Genomic DNA, 25,234 nt, shown 5'->3' with positions numbered 1-25,234 from the left:
GTGTTACACGATAACACAAACAGCTGAAGAGTTACAGTAGCTTTATTTAAAAGAAGATTGAAACATCATATCAGTAACCACCAGGGGGTGGGCATGGAGTCATCACTCCAGCTATTAAATTTCTATTTTATAAATCCCAAAGTAAATATATTCTCACTGTGGGTGATTTACTCATTTACGACTGTCCATGTGTAACCTATTAATGTATCAGTAAAATTCTAGAACATCCTGTTCAACACTAAAAACTGACTGTTTTTGCATCCTGCTGTAATTCTATAGGAAAACAGATTTGGATTAACCTACTAATGGTGACTTAATCCCTTAAGGACAGTGAACTTCAGGACTGACTATCTATAACAAAATAAACAAATAAATAAACAAATAAATATTACATTAATTTTATTTTTGTTATTGAAGATTTTTCAACAAGATAATATACAATGAATTACTCATAGAATTGATTCTTACAGAAGTTACCAGATGGAATCATCTGTCAGATAGTACATTCTGAAAAAAGGAATTATGCAATGGCCTATAACAAAACTAAAAACCTACGAATGAATACAAAAGTAGATGTTACGAAAAAAAGTATGATACAGTACATTAGCTACCCAGCTCCTGGTCCAGGCCCTGGTACTCTCCCGCCTAGACTACTGCAACTCCCTCCTGGCTGGCCTCCCTGCGTCCGCCACCCGTCCGCTCCAGCTCACCCAGAACTCTGCTGCCCGCCTAGTGTTCTCTCTGCCTCGCTTCGCCCACGCTACTCCACTACTCCGCTCGCTCCACTGGCTCCCGATCACCGCTCGCATCCAGTTCAAGACTCTTGTACTAGCCTACAGATGCCTTGACCAGTCTGCACCCAGCTACCTCCAGACCCTCATCTCTCCCTACACCCCCACTCGACCTCTCCGCTCCGCCTGCACTAGAAGACTAGCTCTACCACCGCTACGCTCCCCTGCCTCCAAAGCCCGCTCCTTCTCCACCCTTGCTCCGCAGTGGTGGAATGACCTTCCTACAGATGTCAGGACTGCCCAGTCCCTGACCACATTCCGGCGCCTCCTTAAGACTCACCTCTTCAAAGAGCACCTGTAGAACTCCTCTGTTTGTATCCTGGGACACTATCACCCTTCATGTAAATGTGCTTTATTTTGCTCTTATCAGCCCCTATTTTACTGCATTTAATCCTGTACTTCAGAATACTGTAATCTGCCAAGTTTTTAACCTGTAGTACTTTGTATTTAATCACATCCTGATGTAACTATCACTATTTAATCATATCCTGATGTAACTATCACTATTACCTGCTGTATTATTGAATTGTGGTTTGTCAAACTTGTACTTTGCTTGAACAAAAGTTATTGTATTTCTTGCTCTTATTGTATTACTTGTATTGTAACGCTTGAAATGTTTTTGCTTACGATTGTAAGTCGCCCTGGATAAGGGCGTCTGCTAATAAATAAATAATAATAATAATAATAATAATTAGCTGCACAGCACGTCAGAATGCCCACCCCCACTCCCTCAAACACACTTTAAGATGGCAGCAAAGTAAAAACTCATTTCAGTCTGCAGAGCACTGCAGTTACTGAAAAAGTGTGCCTCTGGACATCTATAGGGAGGAAGAGATAGGATTTAAAAATCCTTTATTGTGTCTAATAATAAAATAAATTTAACGTTATAAATTACCATTTTGAGAACAACTAGTCCTGCCACCCACACAGGGCCATCTTTTAAAGTTGACTTGGCGTTAACCTAATATTGAACATTTAAAATCTACAGTGCAGCAAAAGTAATTGAATTCCTTCCTCTGCTGCCTTTAAACCTCTGTCTGCTTGGAGCTGCTGCAAATTACCAACTAGAATTGTTACTAAAGTTGATAAAGACATGTATGTCTTAATAAATGAATGATGTTAATATATAAGCAATAACATCTGAAGAAAGAAGGTATATTTTTCAATAAACTGAGGCTGATTTTTAAAGCTTTTACTGCGAATCTAAATGTGTAAATCTTCTAAGAGGGAAATCAAAAAAAGAATCAAGGTAGAGGCTCTTTAATTATATTTGCAATTACACTCAAGCTCTTTGTGCTGTGGTATTTCATTTAAACAGGTAAGGAATTGGCATTAACAATGTCCAAAAGTTTAAACCACTTCAGTGGAGACCATACTTTTGCTTGCATACCTTGATCAAGGGTCTCCAACCCTGGTCCTGGAGATCCCCTATCCAGCAGGTTTTATAGGTGTCTTTACATCATCAGTGGCTAAAGATCTGGAACACCTGTTAATCTTGACTAATTAAACCAATATAATTGGTTCAATTAAGTAATAGAGATTGGTTGAAACGAAAACCAGCAGCCAACGTATCTTACCAGGACCAGGGTTGGAGACCCCTGGCCTAGATAGTTAAGTCCCACTTGATAATAAAATGGCTGTAAGTAAGGCAGATTTTCACAATATGATCATACTTAGATTAATGTTTTGTATAGGTTTACCTTTTCTGATTCATGAGGAGCTCCCTGTGAAGATCCTGGTGGTTCCTGGAGGTTTTCACTGGATTGATGAGTTTTTTGGGTTTAACCAATTCATCGCCATCATCATCATAGTCAGGGTCTGCCATGATGCTCCTTACAGCTGGGGTGAGCCCTTCAGTCAGCTCTGCTGTTTCAATACCGTTATCTAAAAAACAAAATGAAGATTTTATATTTTATATATATATATATTATATTAGCATTATATATATATATTAGATTAGTGATATGTCCAGAGGTTCATTTCTAGTAACATCTGTTAACACCATGAAGAGAATCGCAGAATACAACAGTGTACCAACTATAAAGACGTCATACAATGTCTTTATAGCTGGGACACAACTATTGATATGGCCGAGGTTAAATACGCCATAGAACGATCGGTATCATGGATATGGCCAGACATTGAAGCAATGCTGCAGTGAAAGTGTTATTTTTTACTAGATAAAATCAGTCAATAGAGCTTAAGCAACACAATAAGAGAAGATAGCTGTGTACCAAACATCAAGACAATAACTCTATGCAGAGTAACCTAATGACCTCAATATGGCAGCCATATTAGGTCAGAGGTCATGGTCAGCAACACATTTAGCATGCAAGATTTTTTAACCCTGCAAATAGGAATTCACTGCCTCAAATGGTTACATTTTTTCTTGTGTAACACCCACTATCACACTTGACCTTGCGAATCACAGAATACACCTGTATACCGAGTATGAAGGCAATACCTCACAGCAACAGGTCTAAAATGTCACATGATCCCTATACGGAAGCCATCTTAGGTCACAGGTTAAAGTGAAAGGTGGCATTCAACTATGCCTGAAAACATTAAGTTGCCGGCTTTAATGGTTTATAAGATACAGCAGTAGTAGGTGAGGCGGATACGGGTTTGCAAACTCATACTGGATAAGCTCCCTTTATGGGGATGCTTGGAAAGAAATACTGTACATCCCATCTGTAGAAGCAGCTTGTTTATCTAGAACTCTAAATTTGCTCTCAAACGGAATAAATGCAATTCCCTTTTTTAGATTGTGTTTCTCTCTCAATTACATAACAATCCTCATGTGCATGCTCATTTGGATCACAGTAGCAAAGGGGGAGAGGAACCTTGCCTCAAAAAGCAAAAAAACGCACTTAGCAAATGTACACAAACGAGTCAACAATGTCTACAAAGACTTTGAAAAGTACACATCTAGGAATATATTTTACTAAATGTAACTGGATAGTGGAACACTGCAGCTAAACCAAGCCGTTCCTACATGGAGATACAATACATCACTATTTTTAATTCAAATACCGTTTGTTTTTATCAGCCTATTATTAATCTGCATTATCATATTGCAGCCTTAAGAGACGGTTCACTTTTTATAAACTCACGTGTGAATTCTTCATCTTCAAGTCCGCAACATACTACCCATTAGAATATCAAGAGTTTTCTGGGAAAAGTACTTAAATTCATACATTTGAAATAAAAAAAAAAAAACACACAAAATAAAATAAATTTGCTAGTGCCTTCATTAGTGATTAATAAATGTTCCAGCATATTCATTTGGCTGAAGAAAAGTATTCAGGTAGCAAATATTCAAGAACAAAATTGTTCCTAAAAAGGTTGTGCCTACGAATCCTTACAAAGTTGTTTCCAGTGAAAACAACAAGGCTCCTTTTTAAGAGCTGGTTCCTGCTTAAAGAATTACATTTAAAAAACGTGAAGGCTAAGAGCCAAGTCAGGTATACTGTACATTGCTTAAACTCTATATGTTTTAAGACCAGCCTAAGTAGCAAAAAGACACAAACACCTTGACTCATCTTGAAGCAGAGGAACGATCCGATACCGAAGCATTGTTGCCATCTTTGCCTGCAGAACTACAGTTGGACAAGAAAAAAAAAAAAACACAACACCGCTCCTGGTTTCTGTCTTTCAGTATGACGACTAGAGAGCACAGTTTCAACCTGGAGCACATGGAATTTCAGGCAGCACAAAAGCGAGGCAGTATGTGCTGTCCCTGGCAATATTTTATTATCTAACAACCCATCCTCTCTACCCCAGTAAACCTCACAATGACTTGCTATCTGTAAACAGCTGGGTTTGTACTAATGCCCTCTAGCTATGTCCTTATATGGGAAAAGAGCTAGTTGGGTTTCACATTGGCTTCTTTATTGATGTATCTAATAACCAATCAGACTGCTGTTTATAAGATTTCAACAAGGGTGCAGGAGTTGATTGAGGATGTTTGCAGGTAGTAAAAATATTTTACAGTCTGTCCACCTTGAGCAGGTGGACTATTAGTAAAGGCAAACAATGCAATTAGGAGTACATTCCTTATGCAAACATACAATACAGTATCCTGGTTGTATCATGTCAATACACTGCTGACAACATAGCCGGAGTATTGTACCAAGAGAAAATATATACTCTTAGTGCAAGAGCGTCTGCTGGAGAGAGGAATCCTGCATGTAAACCGCTGAGCTTCTCATGCTTGAATACACACGTTGCATTAGTGTACGCGGTATAACATGGATGTGAGAAAAAACACTGAAACACTTCTAGTGCCAAAAAGAAATGTAATAAACAAAATCATATCCTTTCAGACTGATAGTGTTCTTTCTGTCTGGATTTCTGCTAAATATACCAGAAGGTCTATTTATAATCTAAATTGGCCCACAGCCTTTGATTTTTTTCATGCTATATTGTGTAACCACACATGTTCAAAATATTATAGAAAATGCCAGTTATGCACTAGTATATGGGTGGCCAAATTTCCTGACCCTACGAGCCGCATACCAAAATTTCCATATGGTCAAGAGCCACAAGACACGTACTGTAAAACATGAAATGTTTGTGAGAGCAAGACATTTTAAATACTAGCATTGTTGTGCAGTACAGTAGTTGTTAGGCTATCTCTTGGTGGCAGCAAAAAACACACAAGAACAAGGGATAGAGCATTGCCTAACCACAGTTTCTGTGTAATATGTATTATAATGTAGATCTACAGTGTATTAACTTTAAATAAAACATATTCAGTTACTATGAAGCAAAATACAATAACTGCCCTGATTTCACCAGTCACATTTTTGTGATTTTGTGACAAGCTCTTCCCTATATATAAAAAAAAAAAAAAAAAAGATGCTTTTTTTTGGTATGACGGCTGCATGTATTAAATACTGTTGAGCTTTGTGGATGACAAACACACATTTTAAAAGGGATTACAGTACCTGCTCATGACGAGATGTAAGATATGCAAATATAATATTAATTTTAGACCTGCAATATAACATGCAAACATGCATTCTCTAGTCTAGCGCGGACACTCCAATTTTATAAAAATATTTGTCGTTTTCCATGAGCGATATTCCATGCTTCCCGTACATAACTCACTTAATTTGGTAAATCCGATTCTTTACTGAATGCCGAAAGCAGCATCTGCCTTAAGCCTGATCCAGGAGGATATTCAGATGAAAATGTGCTTGTGACATTTGAGGTTGCTCGCTTTGTACAGGCTACAGTGTGTACGATTTGTTGCAGATAAGAGACACAGGTTTACCACAGTTTTCAGTGAAAGCAAATTTCTCCCAGTGTGGTTTAAAGTCTCATATGTTAGTTTATTATTCGTGGAGGGTTTGCTCAATGCCACTGTCTCCACGAAACTAATGAGCACTTAAATTCAAAATTCTGAAATTTACTTTCAATTACACATCTGGCTTCCAAATATGCATGTGCCAGCCAGCGAGCGGTGTCGAAAGTCAACAAGTGACGAAATATCCTTGAACACGCAGGCTCAGAGAAACAGGCGACAGAACAAGAGAGAAGAAAGAATAAATTAACACAAATGAATACAGAGAACAGAAATAATAAACTTGTTGTGTTTATGTTTTTTGAAAGGCTGTAGGATACATACTGCCCTAAATACTCTATGCAGCACATAATACAGTATGTGATCTCATTTTGCAATTTGTATTTCGTGTTGATTGTTCTCTATTGCTTTTAGACTGGTTCCCTTAAGGGAGCTTCAGCTGATGATGTGATTGTGATTTGTTTCAGACCTTCATCACGATGATGGAAGGAAGGCTATAGCTCATTGAATAATCCCACATTAGACCAGTCAACAGCAGACAGCAGCTGTGGGTTAGCTAAAGGGTTTTGTAATTGCACATTTCTCACAAGATGTCACTGCATGGTACAGGCAATTGAACATTCCCTAGATGAATGACAAATCATATCCGTATGTCTAAATTATATTTTCTAAAATATACAGTATTGTCTAAATGATACATTTTTAGAAGATATCTGATACACTATAAAGACCAACTAAAGTCAATTTAGTGGATATATAAAAGTGCATATAAGGATAGTTAGGCCTAATTTAAATCAGGCAGCAACACTTAAGATAGGAATCTGAAGTGTTACCAAAAGTGGTGTGAAAAAAAAAATGGACATCTACTACACACTCTGGAATAGAAAGCCAACTGTAAACATTTTATAGTTTTGAAAAAGTTCATAGTTACAGTGAAACTAACAAACACGCCTAACTACAGGTGATGTTTATCTCCAAGCAGATGTCCTGTAAACATGGGTGGCTCCCATTCGATTTTTTTTTTTTTTAATTCAGCAGTAATTATTATCATTGCAATCAGTAAGCTTGCGGTAGCTTGCAACAGAATTCTGTGTTAACATATAAAAGTCCGGATACATAGTGTATTTTAATTTCCACAAAATAGGGTATGCAGGGGATGGATATCTATCTGCATTTTTAGGGCAGAGACAATAGTAACTTGACTGAAAATTAAAAACTCAGCTTCTTTGTGAGGAAAAGATACTAATATGGTCCTTGAAAACACTTCATCCAGACTCAGCAGTTGGTTATTTTTTGTTTTGTTTTTTGTAACCATTGACAACCAGTTCTACAAACACTTCTCACTGTGAAGTAGAGTTTCCTCTTTCTGCACCCATTACAGTTGGGTTTTCTTTCCTTCTAGTCTAGTGCATGCACTGCTGAATTTACAGACTGGCAGCAACTGCACAGTATGTTGTAATGTGCACACAGAAGTACATTACAACATACTGATTTAATGTACAATGTTCATACAGAATAAGTACGTCGTACATTAAATCACTAGGTTGTAATGCTTTTAGTTGCTCATAAAATTACAGTTGACATTGAGCCATATCTTGCAGCATAGGAGACGCATCTTGTAATGTTAAGCCAGTAACTGAAAAGCTCAGGACACGAAGTAAATACAAGTAGTGTATGCAGTTGCTAAAACGCTGTGAATGTAGAATGCCATTTGTTATCTGTATTCTATAATGCTACTGCAATGTGAACGAGATTAACCTTGTGCATGCCTCAGTGGTGACAGTTTTGCAGAAGTATTAGCAAGATGAAAGTGTCACTCACCTCTTTAAAATGGGTGTATACTAATTCAGCACAGAATGTACAGTGCCCTCATTCCCCAGCCAACTGGTGCTTATATTCTGAAGTCCCACCATAGATAATTCCTGGAGTGGGTGTTGATATGTGTAGGCAGTTGATGCAGTTTTTGAGCATATATATTTAATAGCCCTTTTCCAGTAGCATATAGTTCTGGTTTATAACCAGTATGTTCCAACTGCATCTTGGAAGGCTGCCAAACTCAGTTACCACAGATTATTATAAAAGAGTCCTGGAACCCGTCTTTAATTAGCATGTCTCTAGATGGGAACTACAGAACTGAAATACAGACGTGCTCAAATTTGTTGGTACCCTTACAGCTTATTGAAATAATGCTTCATTCCTCCTGAAAAGTGATGAAATTAAAAGCTATTTTATCATGTATACTTGCATGCCTTTGGTATGTCATAGAATAAAGCAAAGAAGCTGTGAAAAGAGATGAAATATTGCTTATTCTACAAAGATATTCTAAAATGGCCTGGACACATTTGTTGGTACCCCTTAGAAAAGATCATAAATAACTGGATTATAGAGATATTTCAAACTAATTAGTTTCTTTAATTAGTATCACACATGTCTCCAATCTTGTAATCAGTCATTCAGCCTATTTAAATGGAGAAAAGTAGTCACTGTGCTGTTTGGTATCATTGTGTGCACCACACTGAACATGGACCAGAGAAAGCAAAGGAGGGAGTTGTCTGAGGAGATCAGAAAGAAAATAATAGACAAGCATGGTAAAGGTAAAGGCTACAAGACCATCTCCAAGCAGCTTGATGTTCCTGTGACAACAGTTGCAAATATTATTAAGAATTTAAAGGTCCATGCAACTGTAGCCAACCTCCCTGGGTGCGGCCGCAAGAGGAAAATCGACCCCAGATTGAACAGAAGGATAGTGCGAATGGTAGAAAAAGAACCAAGGATAACTGCCAAAGAGATACAAGCTGAACTCCAAGGTGAAGGTACGTCAGTTTCTGATCGCACCATCCGTCGCTTTTTGAGCGAAAGTGGGCTCCATGGAAGAAGACCCAGGAGGACTCCACTTTTGACAGAAAAACATAAAAAAGCCAGACTGGAATTTGCTAAAATGCATATTGACAAGCCACAATCCTTCTGGGAGAATGTCCTTTGGACAGATGAGTCAAAACTGGAGCTTTTTGGCAAGTCACATCAGCTCTATGTTCACAGACGAAAAAATGAAGCTTTCAAAGAAAAGAACACCATACCTACAGTGAAACATGGAGGAGGCTCGGTTATGTTTTGGGGCTGCTTTGCTGCGCCTGGCACAGGGTGCCTTGAATCTGTGCAGGGCACAATGAAATCTCAAGACTATCAAGGCATTCTGGAGCGAAACGTACTACCCAGTGTCAGAAAGCTCTGTCTCAGTCGCAGGTCATGGGTCCTCCAACAGGATAATGACCCAAAACACACAGCTAAAAGCACCCAAGAATGGATAAGAACAAAACATTGGACTATTCTGAAGTGGCCTTCTATGAGTCCTGATCAGAATCCTATCGATCATCTATGGAAAGAGCTGAAACTTGCAGTCTGGAGAAGGCACCCACCAAACCTAAGACAGCTGGAGCAGTTTGCTCAGGAAGAGTGGGCCAAACTATCTGTTAACAGGTACAGAAGTCTCATTGAGAGCTACAGAAAACGTGTGATTGCAGTGATTGCCTCTAAAGGTTGTGCAACAAAATATTAGGTTAGCGGTCCCATAATTTTTGTCCATGCCATTTTCATTTGTTTTATTATTTACAATATTATGTTGAATAAAAAAATCAAAAGCAGTCTGATTTCTATTAAATATGGAATAAACAATGGTGGATGCCAATTAGGGTTGGAACAATAATCGATTATCGTGATATTATCGATAATGTTTTTGCATCGATAATTGTATTGCGTTGAAAAATAATTATCGATAATCATTTTATCGTCCGTTACCCACTATGATATGCTTGTGTGTAACAGTAACTCTGCATTGAAGCATTAAGACAGGACTTAACTGTCTGCGCGAGACGCAACACGTGATCTGTGCGCGCTGCGTAGTGGGAAGTTGTAACATGTGACGTAAGATTCACGGAGTAAAGGCAAACGTTTGAGCTAGTTGGCGATAGCAACTGCAGAAACTACGAAATTTTAGAAAGAAACAGCATCAGTCCTGTGTGGCAGTTTTTTGGAGTGACAGAAAGTGATCCGCAAGGTAGTAAGCCCATCTGCAGGCAGTATGGAAAAGCTGATATTTTTTAATCGCAATTTATAATTTGTTTGTTTGGTTTTTTTTAAACACTTTTTTTTTTAATAAGTAGCCTATATTTCAAAAGTTTAAAAGCTACCAAAGATTTGGTTATATTTAGAGGTCTACTTAAATCGCAGTAAATTTACGTATTTTTCACGGGTATGTTGCGGAATAAAATTAGGATTTCGAGGTCATTTCGCGGACCTGTTTAAACATTAAATAAACCCAAGTAGACAGTATTTCAGAACACTATAAAGCCTAAAAATAGTGGTACTTGCTTCCTTACTAAAAGTGCTGGCATTTGTTAAAGGCAAGTATGCAGCATCCCCTTGCAGTTGACTTGTCTATACATTGAGACTGCACGTCTGCATCCACTGAATTGGTTGGAAGTTAAGGCAAAGCTTTGCCAAGTTATACAGATGTGGAAATCGATTAGAAACAGCCCAAAAACTCGGTTACACAAGGGCATCTGGCATACTTTAATAAAGTCAATGTATGCAGCACGTTCGTTGTCATGTTATTTGTCCCATCCAATCATTTATTTTATTAGTACCAAGTCAAAACAAAGAAGACGTGGCTATTCGGGTCTAAAATTCCAACTGTAAGCAGCAGGTTGAAGCGAGGTGGCTGTGCTGGATCGTTTTAGTACTGATTTAACTTGCAGACAGGAATACTTCTTTTCTGCGCTGACTTTCCAGTTTGGTTTCTGAAAGCTGTTTATTTTACGTTCTGTTCAGCAGCCTCTGAAGTAGCCGTTTGTTTAATGCGTGATTTTGAAGCTATATAGCAATTCAATCGATCGTACTTTCTCCAAATTCACATTAAGATATGGAAAACAATTACCTCTGTCTGCATGTAGTTTCTTTGTGAAATATCTTTAAACGATCATCAGCCGAAATATACTTTGCTTTTTTTGTCGTCCATATCTACTATTTTCCCTCCAATGCTGAAAACTAGATTTTAGCAACCTAAATGAAAACAATGCAGCACCTTTGCCCCGCCCTCTCCCACAGTACAGATCACATAAAATCAGTAAAGACGCACTGAATAGGCTGATTAAAACTTTGTCATTTGAATAGTAAACAAGAACGTTAACTGCTTTGGAGAAATGATTTTGTAAATGTTACTTGTGGACATTTTTTTTTTTTGCTTAAGTGCAATGCACACGGGACGCCGAAGGAATAAAAATGGGCCATCTACAGAAGGAAGATACATAGTTTGCGTCGCTTGTGTTGTGCAGTAGTTCATTTAAACAAGTTTTCTTTTTTTCCCCTCTCCGTACTTGTTTGTATGCATTGGCCCCCAAGAGGTGAATTTCGCGGTGACCCCTCAATTTCACAATTTCCGCGAAATTGCGAATTAGGTAGGTCCCTGGTTATATTATTTGTGCTTTTTTGTAACCAACCATTGTTTCATAACTTTTATTAAAGATGCTGTTTTTTTTTAAAATTGTCTCGTTTTATTTCTTCTAAACTCGTAGAGGCAGTTGTCATATATAGCTTTAAATCTGATAAATTCCAAGACATTTTACATGTTATTTTTTCAGCCGATAAATCATGATTATCGTGATAATTTACAGACAATAATCGATAACTGAAAATGTCATTATCGTCCAACCCTAATGCCAATTACTTTTGTCAGTTTCAAGTTATTTCAGAGAAAATTGTGCATTCTTCGTTTTTTGTGGAGGGGTACCAACAAATTTGAGCACGTCTGTAAGTGATTCTTACACAACCGACACGTACTGGGTGTGCCATTCACAGTTCAGAATCGTATTAGAAATGTCACCTTAGATTTTCTTCACAGTTTTACCATACTGTACAATATTGCTTAAATTGTGTGTTTTACATTGGGATTTCTGCTTGATGTGGTCACACAATTGAGCCATCCTATCCCCCAACATCTATACTGTACATAAAATTTAAATCTATAATAAAGCTAAAACACTTATCAGGGTTTTGTGTGCAATGTACTGTGCAGTAAACTGCTTACACCAAAGAATAAATACATACATACATAAATAAATAAATAAATAAACAAACAAAAACAGTTGGTACATTTACAATTTGGTTAAAAATAAACTCAAAACAAACAGGCAATTGTGCAATGTGTTCTTTAGTCATTCAAGCCAGGCTAATAAAACTCAGTGACTTATTGTTTGGGGTTTTTTTTTTTTTTTTTTTGAGTAATAAAAAAGTACCGTAGACTGGATATGAAACCGACATGGCCAGTATCTTCAGGAAAATCGATTCCTTGTTAAGTATTCATTAACAAGACACAGAAAAGAAAACAAGGCAATGTATCCAAATGAAGGAGGCGTGGGTGTTATCAGTGTGAATTTCATTACCAAGCAAACGAAAACAAACACACAGAATCAGTCTATAAAACTTATTTGGAAGGGAATAGCTCTTCTGTAATTTGTCGTGCTTTGTCTTCAAAAGAACAGATTGTCATTGGTAAAGAAAAGTCATAGGTTGTCTTGATTTTTGTTGATCTGCTGGTAGCTTTTTATTTAACTAGGGCTTCTTTTGCAATTTAGCCATTTTTTATTAATATATATAAATAAATAAATAAATAAATAAATAAATAAATAAATAAATAATCTCCAGCTCCACTGGGCTGCAGAGGTGCAATATAAAAACCATTCCTGGCAAGTCGCTGTTACATTCACTTTGCACATTGTGCTCCACTCTTATTTTCCAGTTAGCGAGAGTCCTTTGGGTCATATTTGTACCAATTAAGACAATCTGTGATTCTTTCCATTCATTTAAATGTAAATTAGAACAGCCTATTAGAACTTGCATCCTGTAGTTTTTAGATCACACCAGCTTGTTTTTAGAGTTGAATTCATGAGTAAATGCCCATATCTTCATCTTTGCATTAATAAAATGTGTTTATCAGCAATCACTTTATTAAAATGACAAGTGGATCACACCAGCTTGGTTGGTGAAGGTATACTACACTGGTATCAGACTTGAAATATACAGCTTTTTTTTTTTTTATAGTACACCAGAAGACCAAGATACTCATTACAAAATGCCATGCAGCTGTTTTTATACAGTTTGTGTTTCTTTTTAACCATTTTCTTTGGTAAAATTGACTGCTTAAGATAATAATAATAATAATAATAATAATAATAATAAAATTTAAAAAAAACACAAACAGATGTTGGAAGGCCTGTCTGGAGAGCATTCTATGCAATGTTTGATCTGGTGTCAAAATCCTTATTATTACTCAAGTTAAGGTTACCAGGACCACTTACAAACCTACAGTAGTATACGTTTGAGTCTGCAAGCCATTGCATGTTTTACAAAGCGCTGAAAAATAATAACATTTGAAAAGGGGCGTCAAAATGATGCACCACTCCAGTTACACCAGGGTAGGTAAATACTGGAGGATCCGCCTCTAGGGCTGCCACCTCATGGAACAAAAACTAAATAGGAGAAGCAAACTTACAGAAATGTCAGGTTGTTTGAGTTTAAATCCTGTTTTTTAAATCTGTACCTCAATTGTGAAGAGAAAAAAAATAAACCCTAACAACCACTTTGTTGCTCACTCAGAATATCAACTTGTATTTAGAAATAAGATTTAAAAAGAGGTAAAAAATTATTTAAAAAAAAAAAATATATATAGCTAGTTCACACGTCACTCAACAAATAATAAATAACAACAAATAATTGCAGGACAAACACCACCTCTTCTGATTTTCCTATAAACAATGTAAAGCAGGTAATAAATGAATATTCAATTGACTTTCTATGCTCTTCTGTAACCCTTATAACAGCCAGGCCTCATCTCAAGCTGAATGTACCACACAATTTCCTTGCAAATTAATTAATTAAATAATCACAGATAATTCAAAGAGCTGTGTTGTAAGAATACGATTTCTATATTCCGCAGTTAGGGTTATAGAAGGAAAATACTGTGCTTTGTGTCTTACATATACTGTAAAATGGAACCCCTACATCATAATTACATTGTCCTATTGTGTCAGATCAGATTCAAGTCTCTCTAGAGACAGCAGAACATCCTGACTGCGAGTCTTATGAGAACCATCTGTCACTCAATGGCTGCAGTCCTGTTTCCTGAGCTGGTTTATCTAGTGTCTCTGGGACTGACTAGTTTTTTTGCATAGACAATGCTGCCCTCACATCCATCACCCCAAACAAATTAACATAACCTCCAGCAACAGATCGCTGGAGTCACAGGAATACAAAAAAAACACACTTTTCCTACACAGATTAAAAAGATCTTCCAATTATTCCACTCTTATTATTTATCAGCCTCCCTTTCCCTAGTGTCTTCATGTCTGTATTCTGTTCCTCCACAGGACTAACACAAATCTAAACACTTCACAAGAGGAAATCCTGATCCATGATTATATGTTCAGCTTCCAAGACTCAAAAGCTGGTCCAGTGGCGAGTTTTCCTTTACCCCGCACAAGCAAGATTTACTCGCCCTCAAGACAGAACCAGCCAGCCATACCATTTTAGACTTCCACTCTACCTAGGTTGACTAAACATTGCCCCACAAATGAACCTATGATCTCAGCAGTCAAAGTGAATAGTGACCGCACCACTTACAATCATTCCCCCTATATTATGCTGTTGTCTTGCCCGTTTCCTTCTACATACCATATCTAGTGGAACGTAATACTTATATTGGCCTAATAAATAGTTGTGAAACTTTTTCCAGGGAAACAAATTGAGCCGAAGGGTCGTGGGTTCAATCCCAGCTGGTGGACACTGCTGCTGTACCCTTGAGCAAGATACTTTACCTAGATTGCTCCATTAAAAACCCAACTGTATAAATGGGTAATTGTATATAAAAATAATGTGATATCTTGTAACAATTGTAAGTCGCCCTGGATAAGGGCATCTGCTAAGAAATAAATTAACAAGTACTGTACTACTCATGACTCGTATACATATAGATATCAAAGTACTGTCATAAAAGAGTAGGTGTTTATTCAGAAAAGGTGAAGAGAGCACCCCTTTGTTGTGCTACAACAGATGCCTACAAACATCATTCCCTCATTAGGGCTCCAGTACAAGACAAAGGGAGCATCTAGCAGTATATTACTGTCTGACCTGCTGGCTCTCCCGTTGTAAACAGTTTACCCCAAGAGCTGTGTTCTGATCCCCTAGGAATGATAACATCCACCTCTAACCTCCATGTCTCACCTCCTTCAAATGCTGTTACAGAGTTCTATCGGGTTATAAAAAAAATATATACCTAAACTGCATATCTTACATGTCAGAAATTGAAATAAAACAGTGATAACCCCACTTAAATAGATCACTGTTTTTAATGTTTTATTTTATTTTAATTCAGTCTTCTTTCTTCCCTCTATAATTAAGAAGCTATTTCTGGCCACAGTCGAAGTACAATGGTTGCAGCTCTGAGTATTTGCAGGTGCATACACTACAGTCAGTGCAATACCTGCTGTATTACAGTAATATCAACTCAAAGACTCCACACTGAGTGATACTCAGGGTGCCATCCGATTAATTCGTAAAAGACAGAAAAGTCTTGACACAAATTAGAACCAAGCAATTCCACTGTTTTACAAATCACGCAGTGCTACAGGAATTGTTGCACCATCCTCAGAAACCATTATAAATAGAACAGACTACTGCAGACAGGTTAATTACACATATCACAAATCCCCAAATTATAGGATTCCTTTGTTTGTACTGAATGTGTTTATTCGTATAGCCGTTTATTTCTCTGTAATAATTAACATCCTCTGTCTCTGTTCCACCACTGTTTGGTTAGAGATAATGGAATATATATATACACACAGTTCTAGTACAATATAAACACAGCACTTAAACCCCTGCTATACAAATCACGGTGCCTTTATGTGAGCAGGGAATCCAACCTCATCAGAATATTGCCAAACCTTGAAACAGCGATAGGAAAAAAAACAAAAAAAACAAACAAAAAAAATTACATAACCTGTTTAATTTATAATTAAATATAAATAAAGCTGAACCAACTTCAAACAGCACATTTAAAAGCCTATTCTGGACAGTACAGAGTAAAAAACTAAACTGTTCATTGTGGATTTACAGATGCATGCAAATATATAGTAACACTGAAAATTCTCTTTCCATAACCTCTGCACGGTGATCTTTGTCAGTGGGATAACAGGGAGTCTTACAGCAAGCTTCAAAATTCCCAATCTTTGCAGGACAAAATGTGTCCTTTGAGCTAAAAAATTAGTCTGGGTCCAACTGTTCTAACTTCTGAAATGCCCCTCCCCCCCTTGTATTTTAGTATAAAAGTGAAAAGCAAATGATCTGAAATTATTCAAATCAGAGGCAAGAACTAGGTTTGTGAACGTAGGGTATAACCTACCTGTTACTCTCACAAACTGCTCAGGTTCATAGGGAATAAACAGAGATTATGTTGCCCGTTACACATTATTGTGAACTCTCACACACACACTTCCATCCCAATTGAAGTAAACTGAATGCATTAATTGGTGTCCATTGTGCACTACAGAAATTTCCTACTTTCTTTTGAGTTTATCTTACCACACCTGGGATGATCCAATCTTGACTTCACCCACAGGGACAGAACCTTTTCTTCCTGAAAGTTGCTGCATGCAAATAATGATGGCAGGAGATCAAATGAGTTATACTGAAGCAGGGTTTTAATATAGTGATCTATACGAGAAAGGGGAGCAAAAACAACAAGTTCCCTTTTTTAATAGTAGTTACATACTATGAAAAAAATACAGATGTGCCGACAGCTGGATTATACTTTAAAGTCTGTTTCTTTGTTCTCCACTACCTCAACTCATTTAGCAAACAGACAGGGTGGGTCCCTGAAGTGAAGAGATTAAACAGATACCAAATACGGATGGAGTTATTTAAAATCACAATTTCACACCCTTCGTGTTTCCTGCGGCTTAACTGTAACCAACATTTTACAGTGCAAAGTGTTTCTGTAGCCCTATTATAAGCATAAAGTGACTGATTTACTATATTCAAGATAGTGTGTGCAGTCAATACATACATACTAATATTATATATATATATATATATATATATTATATATATACACATATACATATATACACACACACACATATATATAAATATATACACATTATATATATATATATATATAAATAAAATTCAAACAATTTGTCTTATACACTCATAGTTTCTTGCAAATTTTAGTGTACAAAATTAAACTCAGCTTCTATAAAACTGCCAAATGAACAAAAAAAAAATAGGCAGTCTCCATCTTCAGTTCCAGCACTGAATCAAAATACTCAATTACAAACTCAACGTAACATTTAGAAGAACCAGCACAAAACCCAGGCTAGCGTGTCACTACATGACAGTGTGATAAACTTGCAAAACACTTTGACCTCCCCAAAACTGCCTTTTCGGCTGTATTGTAACAGAAATAGGCCAGGGATTAAGGTTCTGACAACATACCTAAAAAAAAAAAAACACACAGAGAAAAGAACAAATTAAGTAGTCGGGTATTCTTTAATATTTCAGACTTGCTTGCTTTTCAAGCAGTGAAAATAAAGCCCCAGACCCACACAGAAGTTGTATTATAACATATTAAAAATGTTCTTTGTTGATATCGATAACAGTAGTGTGTGCCTCAAGCAGTTTAATCCATGAAAACAAAAACAAAAAAACCTACTTGCTTCAGCCCTCATGAGTTATTGGGGATAAAATATCATTGATGTAAACATTTACATTTTCATAGAATGGTCCTACAAACAACTAAATCAAAGAAGTTCCTGATTACCTGGTCGATATGTTGTTTATGGCTGTTGCTAAGTGCTGGATGATCTATGAGAAGTATGCATTAAGCTATTTTCATGCTTCTGTTAACAGAAAACCTATGTTAGAGCTGCATCAAGTACCAGCAAATGAAATACTTTACTGATTTATTAAAGGCCTCAATAGTTATTAAAAAGAGAAATATGTGAAAAGATAGCAGCCAATGCTAGTTTTAGTCAAAGCACGCAGTTTAAATGCAGTGCTAATAAAATCAGACAGGTCTGGGCAACAAAGCAACACCCTGACTCAATAAGGAAAGAATTTCAAAATACTCTAAATTCTAAAGGTAGGCTCTCATTTGGGAAAGAGACAGCGACACACACGTTTTGCTTACCTCCCAAGAGAAAAAAGTTGTCTCAGATATCCTTAGCACCTAATAATAATCTACTAATTTCTGTTAAAGTAATTGTAAACAGTAACCCAGACATATTAGCAAGATACCAATGCAATGTGCCAGGTTCACTTATCAGAGTGAATCATTTCTGTTCTCTGGCCGGCTGCTAAACAAAATCCTGAAACCATGCATCAGCCTTCACATAGGCTGACAAGGATAAGGAAGGTGATTTAGGTTATAGAACCTAAGAGACAGTGAACTATGATTAAACCACACAAAGCTAGAATACATCTTCCCAAGGGGGTAAGAGAATTTAAAATCCATAGCCACTTTATTTTCTACCCCTGAGGATAGCTGGTTGTCTATGATTGTGATTGGCTAAATGTAAGAGGTCTGAAACTGTTCACATTTTAAGCATGCAAGAAGCCTGGTTCAAACACCTGTCCTATTGAGGGCTGGGCCGGGTCTATAGCAGCTGCTAATAAGCATCACTCAGGTCTGCAAGTCAAACAATAAGTGCAGTATACAGTTTTCTTATCAGCAACTACAGCCATCTTTAACATACACAATTTTAGACAAGGTATGTCTGCGTCTATTGGGTCCCAACATACTTTCTTGTGCTACTGGAAGCTCATTAGGAATACATCTAAAAGAAGACAGACAGCTGTCTTTACAAACTGGCCCTATTGTATACAGCCATGATAATTTGAGTTTGTTTGTTGCTCACTTTGTCAGTAAAAAGTAAAGAACACATTGTTTTGTTCACTCAATTTAGTTATTACTAGAAAAGCATGTGTGTGTTTGTGTTGGGGGGGGGGGGGGGGATAACGACTAAGAACAGGAGTTGAAATTGTGGAGATTCATTTTTAAATGTAAAAGGTCTTTATTACATTCTCTATTACTGTACTTCAGAGGTTGCACTTTGTATTTCCCAGTATGCTCCTAGCATACTTAACCAGCACATTCACCTTATTTGATTCTCAGTCAAGATGCTCCTGATGTAGAAGGCACAAACATGAATACCTCTATTTAACCTCCATCTTCTCAAATACACACAGCCCTTTCCACAACCATTCCTGGGGATGCTGGGAAGACCCTATTAATGAAATGGATGCTTTAGGTCACTGTATACCCTTTTCCTCTCATATGAGACTTGTGTAACCCTTACAGCAGGATGGATATGCCTGGCAGTGAAGAGTTTAACCAAGCATACTGTGAATCACATGTGGGTCTGGCAGAGACTGGGAAAAAATTCAGAGCCAAAGAATTGGATTGTGCAGCTTTTTTCTTGTGCAAGCATTTTCTAGACAAAGCTGCTGTCGGTAAAACAGTAATTTAACCTGCAATTGCTTCGAACAAAACTCTTCAAAGCAGCATGCAAAGCTTCATTTGGATGGCCCATCACTGACAGTCTAAACAGCTTCCGGGGGGGGGGGGGGGGGGGGGTGAACAGATTTAAAAAAAGAAAACCCAGAAAATGTGCTTGTGGTTTCGTGGCTTAATTGAAATAACCAGATGCATAATAATACAGTAAGAAATGAGCAAACACTATACTGTAGTACCTCCAGAGATATCCGTACTAACCGAGGTCAGGACTGCCCAGTCCCTGACCACATTCCGGCGCCTCCTTAAGACTCACCTCTTCAAAGAGCACCTGTAGAACTCCTCTGTTTGTATCCTGGGACACTATCACCCTTCATGTAAATGTGCTTTATTTTGCTCTTATCAGCCCCTATTTTACTGCATTTAATCCTGTACTTCAGAATACTGTAATCTGCCAAGTTTTTAACCTGTAGTACTTTGTATTTAATCACATCCTGATGTAACTATCACTATTACCTGCTGTATTATTGAATTGTGGTTTGTCAAACTTGTACTTTACTTGAACAAAAGTTATTGTATTTCTTGCTCTTATTGTATTACTTGTATTGTAACGCTTGAAATGTTTTTGCTTACGATTGTAAGTCGCCCTGGATAAGGGCGTCTGCTAAGAAATAAATAATAATAATAATAATAATAACCGAGATATGAAGGTACTTGTATTACCTTGCAAGTAATCAGTATTTTACAATGATACAGCTTGATCTGCCATTGTTTAGATCATTAATATAGACCCCATATTCAGTTTAGCATATAGTAGAATATATAACAGAGCACACAACTCAAAAGAAAAAGCAGGCAGTGAATGATACCTAACCCTAACTTTCTATCCAATTCATATCCCAATGTACTATGGAGCGATCATTACAGCTCTTCCGTCAACCATATAATACAATTTTAATATGAAAATACTTTTTTCACCAGACAGTGAATGCTTTTGGATTTTGAAGCATCTCACATTTCTCAGTAAAATGATAGTGATTGAATCTCTGTTGCTGAGCCAAGGTTTTATCACATTAAGCGCATCTCCCTTTCCAGGAGCCACAGTGCATTTACCATTGCAGGGGTCACAGGTAATGTGTTTATATTGGTTACAGTGATCTAGTTTAAATCAGTCAAACATTAAGGGAAGAGGTCTTGCTGTTTTTAAACTTCAAGTTCACGCCTACTGAAAGAGCTCTTTTACTACAAGTGTTTCACTATTGAAATACCCATTCCCATGCACATCAGTGTTATTTCACATGGTCACTGTACATGTGCTTCCTATCCCTTCTGTCACAACCCATCTCCTTGTCAGACAGACTTGTGGGAAGAAGCTGCAAGTTTTGCCATTTCTCATGATCCTGGTCAAACCAATTGGGACCAAAAATGACGAGCGGAGAACCTGCTATTGTAGTTCTGCTGGAATGTCTGGCGATCAATGCACTGACCAATGTGTGTTTTCTAAACACACAGACATTTATAATGAATTTCAGATGTGTTCGGCCTGGGGTCAGAAGTTAAAGTTTGTCACAATTTAAACGGGGCCTGTTTGGTCGTTTACAGCATTACACTTTCAAACTGCCAGTTTTGCCATTCCCTCTTTGTTGTTTAAATGTAGACTTCCAAGTTGTAGCTTCATCGAGAGACCAAAAGACTTTTCCAGAAGTTTCTGGAAGCATGCCTCAATCTAGACACTTCACATTTTGTGATAATTTTTCATTTAGAAAGCGCTTAAACAAATCCCACAAAAATGGGAGCAAGTTGTAAATACAAGTTTCCAATAATCAGTATAGCAATAATAATAAAAATAATAATAATAATTAATATGTATACTGAAATCTTAATCTTGGATTGCGAATGAACAGCTAAAGCTGTTGCGAAACAAGTTCTGCTTTGTTTGGTAAAACACACAAAAAAAAAAAACTGTAATGACAGTGTGACAATTTTCAAGCCATATATATATATATATATATATATTTATATATTTTTGTTTCCTTCAAGCAGGTACTGTTGAATTGTTCTACCTTTTTAGAAACAAGTTTGTCTAGAACTGTAAATGGAGAATGAGATCACTAATTGTTTTTATATTATCCTTTAATTTTGAATACACCTTTTAGCCAAATGGTACAAACCAATCAAGGATATGCATAACTTTCAAAGTTTTATGTTAGCATATTCAGCAGACATGCAGTGGCAGATGCAAATGTTTATGTTTTAGACAAATTGTTTGTGGTCTAGTGCAACAGAAATTTGTACTTACTGAAAGAAAAGTAAAGATAGATGTAATGTAAGGAGGCTGTGTGGTCCAGTGGTTAAAGAAAAGGGCTTGTAACCAGGAGGTCCCCGGTTCAAATCCCACCTCAGGCACTGACTCTGTGTGACCCTGAGCAAGTCACTTAACCTCCTTGTGCTCCGTCTTTCGGGTGAGATGTAATTGTAAGTGACTCTGCAGCTGATGCATATTCACACACCCTAATCTCTGTAAGTCGCCTTGGATAAAGGCGTCTGCTAAATAAACAAATAATAAAACTAGAGTACATTTAAAGAAATGTTTACTAATAAAAAAAAACATTGCCGTCACAGTAAACCCCATTTTGTTTGTGTGCAATTAATAACTCATTTTCCAATGTCCCTTTATTCGACATCGGTATGTACTGTACAGTATGTACTACACAGTCTAATGTTGAAATTCTACATTTACAGTACATGATTCATTTATGAAAAACTTAGAAACAATACTTAAGGGAACCTTAAAGAGAATGTTCCCCTTTTTTCAGTAACTGACAGACAAGATATCACTCCTTTTCGGTCTCTCTTGAAGAATGAAAAACATACAACAGGCACTTTTAAAACAAACAAATAGCTGCTTTTCACAAAAAAAAAAAAAAAAAAAACTCTTCCACAATCCTATTCTACAATATTTAAAACGTATGATTGCATTATGTTACCCATTTTTAAACCATTCTACCCATTTAAATAATGATAGCCAATACAAACTCTGACTCTACACTTCATCACTTCAGAAAGAATTGTCTTTGCTAACGATATATTTTTAAACGTAATTTTTCATGAGATGGTTTGGGACAAGTAGTTAGGACCAAGGAAGGGGCATGATACACAAGTATCAGTTCAAAAATCAAAAAGTAGATGTAAAAAAAGTTTTAACAAAATGAACCCTTAATTGTTAACACATGTGCAGACTTGCATGGCTAGTGCTCTACTTCCTGAAGGACAGCCAATCCCCCCAGCCCCCAACACACCCACTGTTCCACACTTGCAACATACAGCACATTGCAACACGCTACCAAGAAAAAAATAAAAATAAAAAATTGGGTCAAACCAGTGATTTTATGGGCAAGTGACAAGAAAACACAATGTTATCATATCCAAACAACTGACTGCTTTCCAGTCAGGTAAAACTTTACTGTTAAGGTAACTTTTGTGTGCATAATTATTTCTAAAAACAATGGGAAAATGTTTGATATATCGGAAGACTAACTGGTATTTATTTGCAAAAGGAGTGTTTTTTCAGTGTTAATTCCTGTAGGAAATGCAGTTTTAATGAACTGCATTTAATTCATTAAAATGGACAGAAACGGTTGTAAACAAAACATTGCTATGTGAATAAGACCCGCTGTATCCACTGTAACTTTATGACATGTTATTAGTACTGTATATTACAAGACATCTTGCTATCTAATGTTGAACACAAAGGGTCCTACTTTGAAGCAAGAGTGCAAAGGCACATTTTCTTTTCTAACTGCATGAAACTAGGAAGAACCGAACAAACCTGTTCCTTACTAAAACTTTTTTCAGTTTTATTTCCGCTTCTTTTACACCAGCACATTTGTTAATTTATTCAAATGTGCTCTTGTCTTTGCACTATTATATCACTAACTGGGGGCGTGGCACATTTGGGGGGGGGGTGCACTTGGCCCTATACCCACAACCCCCCCCCCCAAAAAAAGAAAATCTCGGTTTAAAACTCACTTATATTACACATGTACAGAATGTCAGAATCTATGTTAAGAGAATCGTCTAAAATAATACGTACAGTACAGTACTAGTTTGGAGGGCACTGTAAAAACACATTTTACACAATTGCATTGTTGTTAAGAGATACCATGGTGTTTTTATCTGTTCATTCAAACGTGCTTACAAATGGATTACCAGATTTAATTACAGTGTGGATCTCAGTATGCCATACAATTACAAGAACAGTGTCTGCAACACACTACCGAAACCAAAGATTTGCATGTACAAAATAAGTACTGACTGTATATCCTTTGAAATGTATTACATGTAACGATCTGACTCCACAGTGATTCTTGAATGCGTTCATGATGCAATATATTATATATATATATATATATATATATATATATATATATAAATTTAATTAATTAATACATCACAACATTTTTCCAGACAGCACAACCAGATTGCGCTTAAACCACTCCGTTTGTCTCAGATTTTCCCCAACAGCATATCGTAACATGAGGTTGCCATATGCTCATGCAGTACACACCGTTCCCCCCAAAAAGTTCTATAATATCACTCAGTAGTTTAAGCAATTTAGTTAGCCGTACCGTTGTGATAGATATAGGCTAAAATTAATAATTAAGTGAATAGCAGTGGTTTTGTTCATGAGGAGAATTATGAACCAAACAATTGTGTAAACTAATGGCGAGCCGTACCTTAAACTCCTGCGAATTATGCTGCTCTGTGTAGAAAGCTGTTTCCTTGTTTCAGGAAGAAGGCTTGTTTACTCCGTTTTAATGTTTACTAAGGTGTGCTCTCCCTTTTCTTGCGAGCCGCTCTGAAGAAGATGAGACATCCCCACGAAATGCATTACCAGTGCTTGGGGATTGGGGAGGGTGGCCCCGTTGATTCAATAATTGAGTCACGCAGTAGACTCCTCCCTTCCTTTCCTCTGCGTTTTATTTATTACGAGAAAGGAAATTTAACAGGGCTCCAGGTCTCATGGGGTGGATGAGTAGAAAGAAGGAGGCGGAGTCTGTTTTACACACACACACATACAAATGTGCTACAGAATATCTACATACATGGACAAAATTAAAAAAAACAAAAAACAAAAAAAAAAACACATACACATCTCTAACCAATACAGTCACATGTTTGTTTACATTTTCATTTTCAATTTTGCACTCGTTTCTTTGGTAGTTTCTGTCTTAAAAAGTTTACTCATTCTTAATGTTAATAGTTCATTTGGAAACAAAAAAAGGTACCTTTCCAGAGTCAGCATATGCATTATCAATCAAGTGTGGTTAGGGAGTGGAGACTCTTTTGTTAATTTTCATTGTAAACTGGTATATATTATCAGCCAGGTGGAAAGTGTGTGAAATGCACACAAACGACCGCTTCCACTAAATGCCCAGCAGGGCATAATAACACCTTAATATTCACTGGCAAGGTGGGAAATATGCTTCTTATGTAAAACACCACACCATAGTTATTATTATTATTATTTGTTTATTTAGCAGACGCCTTTATCCAAGGCGACTTACAGAG

The 25,234-nt window shown here is 36.9% G+C and overlaps 1 protein-coding gene across 4 annotated transcripts in view; it reads right to left on the bottom strand.

The window, feature by feature from the left end:
* Positions 1–24,629, bottom strand: part of LOC117414808 (protein FAM107B-like) — a 29,538-nt gene extending 4,909 nt beyond the window's left edge. Inside the window, exons 1-3 of one of the 4 annotated variants that reach the window (XM_034024612.3) lie at positions 24,400–24,629; positions 16,732–16,863; positions 2,492–2,675 (exon numbers count right to left, since the gene is read on the bottom strand). In XM_034024612.3, the coding sequence (XP_033880503.1) occupies positions 2,492–2,616 (125 nt within the window). In that variant the 5' untranslated portion in view covers positions 2,617–2,675; positions 16,732–16,863; positions 24,400–24,629. Of the gene's footprint in view, positions 1–2,491; positions 2,676–4,323; positions 4,422–16,731; positions 16,864–24,399 lie in introns of those variants that run through there. The other 3 variants (XM_034024611.3, XM_034024610.3, XM_034024609.3) reach the window with 3 other exon arrangements.
* Between the last annotated feature and the right edge of the window lie 605 nt (positions 24,630–25,234).

This window comes from Acipenser ruthenus, chromosome 7, assembly GCF_902713425.1.
Source record: "Acipenser ruthenus chromosome 7, fAciRut3.2 maternal haplotype, whole genome shotgun sequence".
NCBI lineage: Eukaryota > Metazoa > Chordata > Actinopteri > Acipenseriformes > Acipenseridae > Acipenser > Acipenser ruthenus.
This window is presented reverse-complemented; position numbering and strand designations above follow the sequence as displayed.